Source organism: Crassostrea angulata, chromosome 8 (assembly GCF_025612915.1).
Source record: "Crassostrea angulata isolate pt1a10 chromosome 8, ASM2561291v2, whole genome shotgun sequence".
Classification (NCBI taxonomy): Eukaryota; Metazoa; Mollusca; class Bivalvia; order Ostreida; family Ostreidae; genus Magallana; species Magallana angulata.
The window spans coordinates 32925410-32940187 of NC_069118.1; the positions used below are offsets into that span (position 1 = coordinate 32925410).

The following is a 14778-nucleotide window of genomic DNA, read 5'->3' on the forward strand; positions in this document are numbered from 1 at the left end:
GTATGACAGGGGGCGCAAGAAGTGCGTCTTGTTTACGTAGTAAAAGGTTTCATCAAAGGAGAACGATTGTATCAGGTAACTGATAAACTAGAAGGATATTTCCCTTGAACAATTTTACAGTACTTTAAGGTACATTAATCAAAGGGAGGTTACTCCGAAAAGGAAATTAATCCAATCAGTGACAAATCTCTTATTTGGTTAAACAGAAGGAAAGAAAAAAAACACCAAAATAAAATAAAACAACACAAAAGTTAACAAAATTTGAAAAGAAAAAGTATCTTAAGGCTAAAAATATCATATGTAGAATTCTAAGGTTGATCTTATTGCATGGCATCCGTAACACGTAATCTTTTATTGCTTTCAAGAAACGCAAATTATAAGTACAGTCCTTATCTTTAGATTGGACTCCTGACGAGGCTTTAACAGTTATTTTAGCGCCGAAACATTCCCTTAAATACCATTGCAGCTAGATGTGCTTCTGAAATACTTTATACTATCATGATGCAAACAACAGGTGTGGTTTAGAGGGTTGGGCGGGCTTCCTAAGTTATCATCTACATAATTGCAGGCACGTAGCATCGTTTTTGAAAAGGGGGAAGACTCATCCAAAAAATCTTGACAAGCAAAAAAACAAAAAAGAAAAAAAAGAGGAAATTTTGTACTTTCCAAAATCGTCAAAATCCTATTTCGTTGGGGAGAAGGGGGGGGGGGGCGCTAGCGTAGTATATCTATAACTTCAATTTCACTCCTAATTTCCTTATTTTCATATCAATTTTTTTCATTCTCCCAAAAAAGTGGGGGGGGGGGGGGGGGGGGGCAACTCCATGATAATTCTATATTTTATATGTAAATTTAACAAAATTAGTTGCTGCAAGAAAAAGTGGTTAAATGCCTGAATTGTATAATTTTTTATCAGTGTCTCGAAAAGTCGGGCCATGTTATTTTGGCAGGTCCTACCCCCCCCCCCCCCCACCCCCACGAGTGTTACTACGTCCCTGCTGCGTAACGACGTGTACATCCGGTATGGCTAGTGAACTACATCCGGTACACTGACTACGTAATGCATACGTCGATAAGTACAAGACTGACCAATGTAAATGACGTACATGTAATACATGTACAGTATGTATATACATAAACATGGATTTTGGCTATATGGATCCGTTTGATTTGGCCGTATTTATGGTCATCATTTGAATCTGTAGTATTGATATATATCAGAGAAAACCACGCGAATTTCTTCAATACATATTCAGAATCCGTCTTCTCTTTAGTGTTTTTCACCCTGATGAACTTATGAATTTTCTCTATCACTGTTTACATAATTACATCTACTTATACTATACTTTACAAAGCTTCCATTGTATATGTACATGTATGTAAATTTCATTCAAAATATCAAAATTACTCTTCACATTAATAATGTACTAAATAGCATTTTAGGCATTCGTTATAATATACTTATAATGAATGCATTATCCTGACCATAGGAACTTGTTTCTGCGAGTAAGTGTACCGGATAATATAATAATAACACAGGGTATCTAACTGAAATCATTTTCGCATTCAGCGGAAGTGATTGTACCCATAGAAAAGTATTGCATAATAGAATGAAAATATGGGGATTAGCCGAAATACATACATCTGGTATATACCAATACATTTACACACATTAACACATGCATTGTCACACATAATAATCTTTTTGAAAATCAAGATAATGGGTTTTTATTAGAGCAGTTCATTTGTCTAGATTTATCTTAATTAAGGGTGAAACAAGTTTGCTCCAACCAAAACGCCCTATAGGTCGTTCGATTCATTGCTCAATTTATAGATCCTGTCACTTTAGCTGTCCCTTGCAAAGAACGACAACTCTCATACAAAATTGCAATCCCTGTGTCACCCGATGAGGGGTCATCCTTCTTTCTCTTTCTTCCGACTAAAACATGGACGTTTGGTTGTATCTTTTGATTATTTCTAAACTTTTTGTATCTTGAAGCTGCATATAACGTTATAACACGTAAACTGTTTCAAAGTTAAATTAACACACATACATGTATATTCAAATATCAGTAGACTGTATACTACAAAAATACATCGGATCTCTTGATTCAACCCTGTCACACAGGAGCTGCCCCGCTGCGTCCTTATAAATGATGCAAAACGCCAAGGAACACGGCGCAGTAGAGAAGGAGTTAGAAAGGGATGTCACTGCTTCTCTATTCCGCTCTCACTGCGCATCCACATCGTTTGGCCGAGTTCTTTTTTCATTTGGCTGCGTTCACACAGCGATCCCATAGAGCTGTTGCTGCGTTCAACGCGTTCTCTTGGCGTTTCTTCTTCATTCATTGGCGTTTATACCGCGCTTCCACAGCGTTTCTAGTGCATTGTCAGCCAGACCACGAAAACTGTTGTTCAGTAGCAAATGATGTAGTATTCTCAAACAAGGTTGTGGATGAATATGTAAAAAGTAGCATTTGTGAATATATATTCCAGAACCTATTAAAGGACGTAACTGGAATTCATGTCATTTCGTTCCGTTGTTTCCACATGTTTTTTAACAACTAATAACGTTTTTTTTGTAGACCTGTCTACTAAGATTTTTGTCTTCCACAAATAATCTAATATTAGTTTTCGTTTCAATTGTTTACTATTGTATACTTTTCATTTTTACAGGTAAATATGCATGATATTTTGTACGGCATACTGTAGTGTGATTTAAACCATCTCTGTTCTCCTTACAACAACCAGAGTCTGACAGGCACCGATTAGTGGACATCTTCACACGACCTTGGCGTTTGCATACAATCTAGTCTATAGTCTGTCCCAAGATATTTTTGCCGCATATTTTCTTAAATTATTCAATATCTATAAATACCTCTTGGTTCAGACGATGTTCATTCAATAGTATGAAAAAATCCCAAGATTTCCCCTTTGAAACGCCCCCTCTAGCTTGTCGGGTATCAGTACACGGCTAAAAATAAAAAAGTCTACGAGGTTTTACCATTGCCAAGGAGATGAAGACGCCCGGATGATAACGTTGAAAAATTGCGCGAGGGGTCCCGAGTATTTCCGAATGGAGAAAAGATGTCAACATTCCCCATTATAAATCTCCGAAGGAAATCTGTTTTCGTTCCTGTGAATTTTTACGATGGAAAAATGATAATGTGTGAATGAAATTATCTTGGGAATTTTCCCTTCCATCGATTTTAATTGCACTTCAGTCACAGGTATGTGTATTTTAATTAAAAATCGTTCAAATATGCAGCAAAAATAACTTGGGACAGACTATAGGATATACCTGTCGTGAACCAATCACAAACATGCTTTTATTTGTTTTATGAGAGGCTTGTAACTCTTCAGTATTGAAGATTATAAATACAAAACAAGCATGAATCATTTTTTCTATCTTCTTTCGAAGAGTTCGAATATACTTTCTAAAACTATAAAAGCCCTTTCCTGATTGACCCGAAGTAAAAGTTAAGTGAAGATAACCTCCTTTCAATAACTACATGTATCAGACCCTGAGAAGTGTAAGGAGAAGGGGTTGGTTTATAATCAGACTGGGCGCATACTGCAATGCCTACACAAAAATATAAGTTGCATTATGGATTCGTGTGATAATAAACACACGAAAATACCGATATGTACGGTATAGCCCTGCTGTAAACTCCTCCTTGACTATTTGAAATTCTCTTTCATATGCATTCACTGTAAAAAGAAAACATTACAGCAACATTGACTTTATTCATTTATTTTCATTCAAAATAACTGTACATCAATGTTTCGTGGAAATGAATATGAATCAATTATTAATGATTAATTAATGACTAAATTATCATCAACCAGATCATCAAAACAATGAAGAAATGTTAAAAATTTCAAACAAAGCCTTACAATGTGCATCAAAGTCAGTGAACTGATAAGTCTGAATTCTGCCAGTCATCATATGCATGGTATAAAGATGAAAATGAAGACATGTTATGATTAAAAAAATATCAATAGTTCTTTTATGTGTAATGATAAAAACGTCCAAAGAATGATTCTATGATTACGACGCAACAGGAATTCTGAGATCAGGGGGAATTTCTTTCTTCACTGTGATTGGAGGAAGTTCCGATTCCTGTGACGCAGTCGCAGACCCAGACGTTTGATTTGTGCTGCTTTCCTGCCTCGCACCCTTGCCGCTGTTTTCCATGATAAACGCACGTGTGACGCCTTGGCGGCGGAACGGAAGCATGGGTCGTGCTTGTTGGAACTTTCTTGGTACCTCTTCCGGTGGCTCTTCATCCTCTGAATCACTTTCAAAGTCTGACTCATAGTCATCCATTTTCTTTTGACTCGGAGGTGGAAACAACTCTACAATGGATTTCCGATTACGGTTCAAGATCTCGTCGTATCGCTTTTTATTCTCGGTCACGAGATTTTTCGCATTCCTCTCTCGGACCTTGTCAGGTTCGATGTAATGGATCATTTTCTTGATCTCATGCCTCAGCGCATGCGCTGTGTAAGTATCTTCCAACGCCTTTTGATAATCGGGACTGTTGGCTATGGGGTGATTTGCAATCACCATTTTGTATGCGTTTCTTTTCTTCATAACATCCAGCACCTTTTCTCTTTTCCGTTCCATTTGGTATCTCTCTATGTCTGCATGGCGATTGTAAAAATTCATCTGAATTTTCTTTAACCGGTTTTCTACCGTGTTGAAAGCTCGTATCTTCCGTTTGGCTCCCTCGGTCATTCGGATTGTGGACATGAATCTAGAGTTCTTGTTGAAGGCGCTAGAATCCATGCTGAGGGTCAACGATCTGTTATGTACTTGAGGCATCTCTGAAAATAAAAAAATCATAAATGACATGAAAATGTGATCAATATTTAGCTTTTATGTAATTAGCATGTACGGTGTATATACAGTGTGCATGGGACACAACAAATAGCATTAATATCATCAATTTTATCATTTTTTCAACGAAGTCTGTTTTTAATTTTATTAAATGAAACATTGGGTTCAAAGGCCAATTTCCCGGCAAACAGTTAGGAAAAAAAAGATCTAGTGTGTGACATCACTAAAAAAGAATTAGCTCATTTTATGATTATTATTGAGACTGTCTTATCAGAGGCGCATTCGTAGCCGATTATTCAGCAATATATACGTTTGATGTAAAGTTAACATAACTGGGGATTTGTGGTCCTAATGACAGATCAAGCAGGTATATTTGATCCCTGTGACGTAATATACAATTTATGACCGGGTAAATATCTACAATTTGAAAACGATAAGCCTTTGAGTGCAAATATGCCTAGCTTAACTTTACAATCTGGTTAAGAGAAAAGTAATTTTAGAAAGGTATTTATTTTCTTCTTTTTTTGAGACACATTTTTGTATTAATATACGTTTTCAATTATAAAACGTGCAATTTCATGTTGAAGTGATTGAAAAATAATTGAAAATAAACCCCGCCTGTGTAATTGTTATGTTAATTATATATTTGTGCTATATATATTTTAGATTATCGATTTAACCTTATCCGGTCACTCGTTCGTTTGTTTGTCCTAATTACATGTTAGGTGTATTTAAACCTAGTTACACAGATAATCCCGTTAATCCAAAATTAACACCAATACTTGCGCTAATGCCATTACTGATATTAAAACGTTATGGCGTCTTATGAACGTGCATGTAATATGATTGATGCGATATACTACTTAACATTAAATTGATAATCATTATACTTTTAATGCATGTAAAAATGATTACTGCTTTATGATCGTAAATGTATATAAAAATTCACAAACAAGATTTTCTTCTATGAAGAAATAAACATAAGAATAAAATTGTTATTACATGATGTAAAGGTTAATCGTAAAATGTGATTTAATTAATTCTAGCAAAAAAAAAAAAAAAAAAAAAGAAAAAAAGAAAAAGAAAGAAACGAGAAAAAAAAACAATGTTTACAAAGTTTAAGTAAATGATAGTCTTTTCCTAATTCGTTATGCAATTGTTCAATAAAACTTGAAAATCAACAATGGTTTCGATTGCATAAATGACTAAAATCCGTATGATATAGAGTCATTCCTCAAATCACTCATTATCTATGTCTAGTTTACGTACATTTAACAAAAATATAGCATAGTTTACTTACTTGTAAATTTAGTATTTAAAACTGTGGTTATTCGAACAGTACAAACGTTTCACATCCTTTGTATACAAATGCATTCTTTGATCTCAATTTTAGTTACACATTTCTGGATAAAACCGAATCATACACATGAACTTAATTTTTTTTTTTTTGGTCCCGTCCAGCAGAAAGCGAATTAAGGGTAATCCCTGATAAGCAGAACAAATGGAGAATTATAAATCTCTCTTGTTTAAAGTGTATTAACTTCACACATTAAATGTACAGTGTATATAAATCTCTTCCAATATCCCATTGAACTAGTTATTTTCGTCAATAGAACTATATGAAGAAAGAAAAAATAATTTTATCCATAGGTTCATATAAATCAAACATTTTGGCATGTGTGTGATGAAAAGGGCTCGTTTTGATAAGTTAATCGATCGCTTGAACCGACAAGGTTTGAATTAAACTAGGGTATATAAAGAAAATCGGAGGGGGGGGGGGTGTTAATTATTCTGTAAGTGGTCACTCAATGCTTTGCATTTTTGATTCTTTTATTCCAAAACAGATAAAGTTAATATTCAATCATTTACTCTTTTTTTGATCGATTTCGGACAGAGAAGAAAATACCTGTCTTATCTGTTCTTCATATCGTACATTTAACAAACTATTCATATGAGATGATACAATTATAGATATATATTAATCCTGAGTATATATATGCATTTAATTTAGAGTGTATCTACTGAGCACTGATTGCTATTCAAAACCTGCAAAATTGTGTAACATTTCAATTTGGGTTTTATCTGCTCTACTTAAATTAATAATTTCTCGGTTATAAAGACCATTTGCTTAATTCGCAAACGAGTGCAAATCAAATTCTGTTAAAAATTCACACAGCTTTTTGACACACTAGTTATTTAGACACCATTTCGCACTATAACCAATGGACATAAACCAAAAAGCTCACATATTATATTGTCAAATGATACATGTACACAATTTTATTCTTTTTAGTCTCATATGTACATTGTTCTTTTTTTAATTCATGTGAGATTACTAATGTACGATGTACAGACTGATGTCTTTCATGGGGTTTACAAACATCACGCACTCAATTAGCCTTCATTTATCCCGGTTATACAACAATGAACATTAATCTTATGGTATTTGCAATAATAATTTACTATTTCGTTAAAGACGCGAATTCTTGGATGAGAGCTACCCTTTAAAAACATGAAATAAATGAAATACCATGAAAGAAATCAAACTTGTCAAAATCGCAGTCAATTTATAGCCTGGGTCGGATTGCCCCCCTCCCACTCCCCCCCCCCCCCCCACCTCGCCCAATGACAAACAGAATTATGCCTCTGACAACCCCCTAGGAAATTTTTCTAAACCCGCACACGGTACGGTTAATAAAACGTTTTAAATGCTCATAAAAACAGTAAGAGTACATTGTAATTTTATTTTATTTTTATTCAGTAATAGAACTTTTAGCGATACATCCCATCAGTTTACAATACTCCACATATTATAATACAATGATTAACAATAGACTCTTAGGAGATAAAAGAAGAACATAGAGGTTCTAAGAAATGGTCAAATTTATATCTAATTAGATGTACACCACAAAGTCACGCTTTAGAATTTCGTATACCTTTATAACAGACCCCCCCCCCCATTTTTCCGGTGCGTCTTTTTACCCCAATGAACTCCAATGATACCCCAATGAACCCCAATGAACCCCAATGATACCCCAATGATACCCCAATGAACCCCAATGATACCCCAATGAACCCCAATGATACCCCAATGAACCCCAATGATACCCCAATGAACCCCAATGTTACCCCAATGATGCCCAAATACACCTAATGGTACCCCTATGATACCAAATGTTATCCCAATCAACCCCAATGATACCCTAATGAACTTTGAAATATTAATACCCCAATGAAACTAAATGTGTGCATAGTTAAAAGATCTTCCGCGCAAGCGTGTTAATAAACACCGTGCATGTATATAATTAATATCAAAGGGTTATTTTTCCTTTTTGTTTTTCTTCATTTTTGACCTAAAGTTTTCTTAATTCTTTTTTTAAAAACTATTCTTTAAAATTAAAATAAAAAATCCAAACCATGGCTGAATATTTAGAGGAGCTGGCAGGGTTTTAAAAAATCCACACTGAAATGGATGATATATACAATTTGTTCCAAGGTCAAATTTCTCTATAATTTTTTATTACTGTCACAAATAGAATATAAAGCAATTTGGGAGCAAAATTAAAAAGCAATTGGGGAGAGAGGGGTTATCCCATTCAACTTTCCCGTTTTCTGCGTTCATCATTTATTAGTAAAGACGTATAACACAATCCGTTCATTGTTTACAAATAAAGTATAAGTATTAACTACCAATCTGCTGTGCATCTTCCCAATTCAAGGGTTTCTGATCCTTCTCAAAAATCGGTTTATATATAGCGGAGCGGATCAGAAACTCTTGAACTGGGAAGATGTCTGTCATGGTATAAAAATGAAATTATAAAACGCTAGCGTATGCACGTTTATTTGCATCAGATTTGCTTGATCAAAAGTATCAGTCCAGTTGTTAACTCGCCTTAAACATCAGCGTACATGAAAATTTATACACACCCCACCGACAATCTTCAATTGTTATTACGCACCCCTTTCCACTAAGCATTGGCTATTATGACGTACAATTCGGTATGCGACGTTCAACTCCGATCTCTGACTGTATATGTCGTCAAGTTATTTTAAGGTCAAGATCTAGTAAATGAAAGGTGCCTACAGGTTTATGAAATTCAAGATATAAATTCTTTTAATGATGCTTCATAACAATATTTTTGTTTCATAGGGTGTACCGGGGCTTAAATTTATGGTAAGCGCAATAAAAAATCTTGTTTTAAACAACCATTTTCTATGAAGTATAAAGGATAAAAGCAACATATTTCGGAGTTTTGTCCATTTTCTACAATTGAAATATGGTAGGAAGAATGCCTACAGTCTCTCCAAAAACGGCATTAAACAAGCTCTTGACCACCTCTTTAAAATGATGTCAAATTGAATATAGGTACCGGGACTACTTTTCCCGTGATTAAATATCGAATGTCAGATTATTATTTTCTACATAATTACTTTAAAGCCGTAAAATACGGGAAAAGATTCATCAAATCAATTATGAAGTCATAATGGTTCTAGCACCAAAAAGATACTCTATTTCAGCAAAAATTAGATTTTGTCAGTGTATATATCAGGTGTTTGATGCCTACAATTTATGGAGAAATGTTAGGTGAACCTGTATTTTCCATGAAAGATTAATTCTTACTAAATTGGACGCGAAGCCTCTCGGTGCACACATGTGATCTGAGCGAAACCACCCGACCGTTATCAATAAAGTTATATGGAATTATAGATCTATATATTCTCACTATACATTCAAACAGAAAAAGATCATATATAATGGAAAATAATTATGTAATTAGGGAAAGTCTTTATTTTGGGGAGATAAGAATATTTTTATAAAATTAGTATGATCATATTTATTTAATCAACACGGAATGATTAGTATATCGTTATTACACAACATTAATGAATAAAGTTCATTTAAAGTCAATAAAAAATATTTTTTTATGTGGAAGGTTAGATAGAAACAAACCTAAATCAACTTTTAGTGAAAAAGGTCATGTCTATTGTTTTTAAATTTAATTTGTTCAATAAGCGCGCATAACTTCGGACATCGGGTCACACTTGCATACATGTATGACTAAACCTGTCAATCAAACTTTGTGTATTTGTTTCATTGGATGGTCATGCGTCTCATTTTTTTTTTATTTTTTTTTTATCAACAGCCAATAGAAAGTTAATGACTTTAAGGTTGTCGAAATCTTATTACTTAACTTTTTAATAATAGAATATGTGAATTTTGTAGATCGGAAATTTCAGGAATTGATGACACACTTGAATAAAGATTGCAATATTTAGATATTTTCATAAATTTATTAAATCCACAAAGATTAGCCAGAAAGTGGACACAATTAAAACATTATGCGCACAAATATATATGGGAGTAGAGAAGACGATTTTCTAAATGAAACAAGACATCATTTATGTATAAGATCGAAAAATTGAAATTGTGAAAATTCGCGTTGTTAGCCATTTTCAGTGCTCTGTATATTCAATTTACTGGTTTAGTATCTATACATAGACCCGATACGTTAAAGGTGCCTTGTGTTATTAATATTGGGGATATGTTTTGTATATTTTAATACATGTATACAATGTACTTTGATAATGTTTGGGGTTTTTTTTTTTTACGAAACAATAGGTATTGCGAGCAAGCTCACAAATGAAAATATCGAAATTGAAGTCTTTCTCTAATGGAAAAGAATCGATATGTCTCTTTTTCTTTAAATTATGTTGAACTAGCACAAACTCAAATCAGGACATAATTACAGGTCACAAACAATTTAATCTTTGAGTCAAATTTTAGCTCAAAAAATTCTAATCATTACTCATTACAAGATATGACCCAATCGGTGAAAAAACGGCAAATAGTTGAAATTTCATTTGTGTAACATGTTGTTACAAAAAATTCACTAAGTGTATTAATTATGAACATACTTAGTATCATTTGAGTATTTAAGAGTTCATTGGGGTATCATTGGGGTTCATTGGGGTATCATTGGGGTTCATTGGGGTATCATTGGGGTTCATTGGGGTTCATTGGGGTATCATTGGGGTTCATTGGGGTAAAAAGACGCACCCCATTTTTCCTTTTTTTTTTTTTTTTTTTTTTTTTTTTTTTTTTTTTTTTTTTAGAAAACTGGACCTTTCTGATAAGAAAAAAAAATGCCACTCGTATTATTAAAAACTAAAGCAGTTATCCCTATTTTTATCAGTGAAATTCAAATATTAAATGCCTGACCATGAGTTTTATAAGGTCGTTGTACATTGTACATTTACACAGTAAGTACGAGATTTGAAGGATCATGATAAACTTGACATTTTCATTCTTTCATAGAATAAAATAAATTTGTTGGTAGGAGCACGTAGAATTGACTTCTCTGTGCCACCTTAGAATAAGTAACATGTAGTAATACTCCATTTTTCCATTTTTAATCTACTTCAATGACGAAAACTACTGTGATAAATTGCTGTTAATTTGGATGTATTTATTAAAGGGATATCCTCATGAAGACTCTTGACAGTCTTTAACAGTCTTTGACACATTTGTCAATACAAAAAATTACACCGTTGTGTTGAAAATCTGACTTTTATTTACGTAAATATTTTAATAATGTTTTCGTCATAATCAATATATGTTGTTGAACAACTATAAAACAAAGCTATATGTATTGATTCTAGTTATTACACTCCGCTGACATTTGAATTATTGTCGGAATTTCGTATTTCAGTTGTATACAGCGCAGAGATATAGAGTTTAAGGAGGCTTGATGGTCAACTGATTAACTATTAGATATAATTAAAATCATAAATGATTTGTATAGCTATTTAGTAAAATAGGATTTATATATTTTACCATAATGGTTTAAATTTGGGTATTTTCCATATATTGTTATACAGAGCTCTTCTTCAGAAGGAGATCAATACAGTCTAAAAATGGCCACGACCATTCAGCTCTCTTAATTACTATATTATAATACCAAATTGGTTGACCATTACACTTTGTGAATGGATACTCAGCTCATGTACTAGTACATGTATAGAAAAGATTCCTTGTTTGCATTACTTTTGAAATTTTTGTCTTAATTAAATGGGTTTTTTTTTCTAAAATACTTTTTTTCGCATGCAACACTTGGTAATTTTACAGGTACATGTATTTTATGCATAGAAACTGATATCATTTCTATTTATAAACACTTACTAGTATTTAGCTCCGATTTTCCATTTTTTTTTACGACGGCATTAACGTGAAATACAGAGCGTTTCAATTAATGTTTTATTGTGTAAATGTGGCTGACAAAAGAAAAAAAAATTAATGAAAAAAAACGTCATTAATATGTAATAATTAATTATCATATTTTACCCAGTATTGCTCTCAGAAGAAACAAACCCAAAGCATGCATTTGCAGTGTATTTGATGCATTGGTTTTTTGTGAGATTGAATCTCGAATATTTTAAGTTGCATTTTGGTGAGAAAAAAATTGAAACTCTTACCCAGTTTCACTATGATCCAAAATCCTTACACATATCACCAAAGTTAGCGCAAAATGAAGTCCAATTTTCTGAACATCATATTTTTATAAAAAATTTTTCCTCAATACTCTGTCGTATGCTGACAATCGGGTAATAATAAATCAAAGTCAAGTCCCTGCAGAGATGACACTTAACATACGAGATTGTACATATACATATTTATATTACGCTTTTTTGGTTTTCAGAGCGGTTATCAGAAGGTTTAAATTGCCATACATCAACATGAAAGGTTGTCCGGTCATATCTCTTTTATTTGAAATCAGACACCTGAATGGAAACCGTTAAAGGCAAAAAGAAACATTGACACTTGATCCAGTTAATTGCCCGCCGTATAGACTGAATCAGTTTTGAGATTTGATTTTTTTTTTACAACTTCGTAATTTGTTGTTGCTCATGCTAGGGATAGAGCCCTTTAGAAATCAATAGATCGGATATTTATTTACATGGGTGCAAAGATGTACCGGGTTCGGTGTAATTTGGTTTGAATAAATACGCCGAAAGCTCTCTTAGTACGAAATCCGTGACGAGAAGACTTGGGATAGTCTTTACAGAGAGTGCGAACTACTGCAAAACAACCTCATTGTACCCTAAGTGGATTTGTTTGGATACTTTTTATACCCCCCGCAAGAAAACAGGAACATGAAAAGCGAGCATTGAAGAAAAATCGAACATACATGTACAGAGAGAGAGAGAGAGAGAGAGAGAGAGAGAGAGAGAGAGAGAGAGAGAGAGAGAGAGAGAGAGAGAGAGAGAGAGAGAGAGAGATAATTCATTAAATTCACTTTTCATAATATTTATTTTAAGTATATTTTAATCATTATGTGAAGAACGCAAACAGTGTTTTGCCTTTGGAATATTAAATTTTCAATGATTTTTCGGACAAAAAAAAAAAAGATTAAATAGTTGTATTTTTGAAACATCATTCAATATTTATAAAATTAAGTAAATAATTTCCCATGCTCCAATGTGAAATCATGTTTTGTTTATAATCGCAAAAAGAAAATCTATAATACAGAGCACAGCCCATTTATGTTACAGCTAAAAAAAATATTTTCATATTAATTAAAAAAGTCACGAACGTTTTAACTCGATTGCTGATTAGATAGATGTTGGTGAACATCCCAGCAAGATAAGTTTCCTTTCAGCTACGCAATGAAACTAGAAAAAAAAAATCCTGTTATTATTTACATAGACATTTATGATATAAATACCTTTTTCAAGATTTAACTCGAACTTTAAATATGAATTCAAACAAGCATTTGAAGACATATTTGATGATCAAAACTTAGTATCTTGTTAACATGTTCAACAAAATAAACATATATTTTACACAAGATTGCATGATGGAATATTCAATTATACATGTATAAAATCCCAGAACTAAACACTAATAGAAAAAAACCTAAGGATTCCCAAACTAAACTGAAATTTTGATATTATACACTTGTTTGTTTTCAATATTTTTAATTAATGCAACGAGAAAACGATATGAATTCTTCCTGTTGGAAGTCGCGATATAAATGGATATACATACATTATTCCTTTTTTAATATAAAACTAGTTAGTTCTATTTGTAAAGTGGATATAAATTACAATCAGATTGAATTTTGTATTATTGAAATCAATTCGAGAAGAATAAATACAATATTCATTTATGTAGTTTAGATTAATATTTAAGTATTTTATTCAGAAATATACACAGAAGTATACATTAAATGAATATGCATTGAACAGCAGGCAAACGATAGCCTATATAAGTTTTCTCCATTAAAGATCAAGGTACATACACATGCATATTCATAATAACAGAAGTGTATACTTTTTAAGTTTTACATATATATTTTACTTACTTATAGGGATTACAAAGATAAAGCGACTAGTAAACAACAGATTATGTACGTACATAATGCTGAAATTTCGAAACTACAAAATAAACTTTCCATGCAAGGGAAGTTGACCCTGTATCGATATTTGAAGTCGACCGACTTTTGGGTAACGTGTGCCATATGTCATCGACTTAAATCTTAAATCTCAAATCTCAAAATGATTTAACGAAAAGACTGAAAAGACAGAGATCAAATATATATTTCCTCATATTGGTTTCTATCAAGATACGAGGCTTTTCATTGCATCAATGTATTTAGAAATAAAAAGGTTACAAGCTGATCCCTAAAGGTTAATCTTCATTTAATTGCCAATAGAAAAGATATTTAAACAACATGGATTTTCTTGCCCCTCAGGAAAAAGAAATAATTAACAAATATCGGTTGAAAGTTTGATCGGTGGTGCATTAGAAGATAAAATAAGGCAAATATATCAGTAAATTGAAATGCTAGCTTAATGCAGGTCACTAACTGTAGCTCTACAGGAAATTCGGGTTGATGGTCCGTCAACGCACCGGTCGACTTTCCCGTGGAGCTACA

At 32.9% G+C, this 14778-nt stretch overlaps 1 protein-coding gene across 2 annotated transcripts; it reads right to left on the minus strand.

Annotated features, from left to right (window-relative positions):
- Positions 1-3738: 3738 nt before the first annotated feature.
- Positions 3739-12446, minus strand: LOC128158781 (uncharacterized). Of its 2 annotated transcripts, none has more exons than XM_052821741.1 (2): positions 12317-12446; positions 3739-4830 (listed from the first exon to the last, which is right to left on the minus strand). In XM_052821741.1, the coding sequence occupies exon 2, from the start codon at positions 4826-4828 to the stop codon at positions 4052-4054; it is 777 nt and encodes a 258-aa protein (XP_052677701.1). In that variant the 5' UTR covers positions 4829-4830; positions 12317-12446; the 3' UTR covers positions 3739-4051. The 2 variants fall into 2 exon arrangements, with proteins under 2 accessions (XP_052677701.1, XP_052677700.1); XM_052821740.1 differs by lacking the exon at positions 12317-12446 and adding an exon at positions 6144-6302.
- Positions 12447-14778: the final 2332 nt, after the last annotated feature.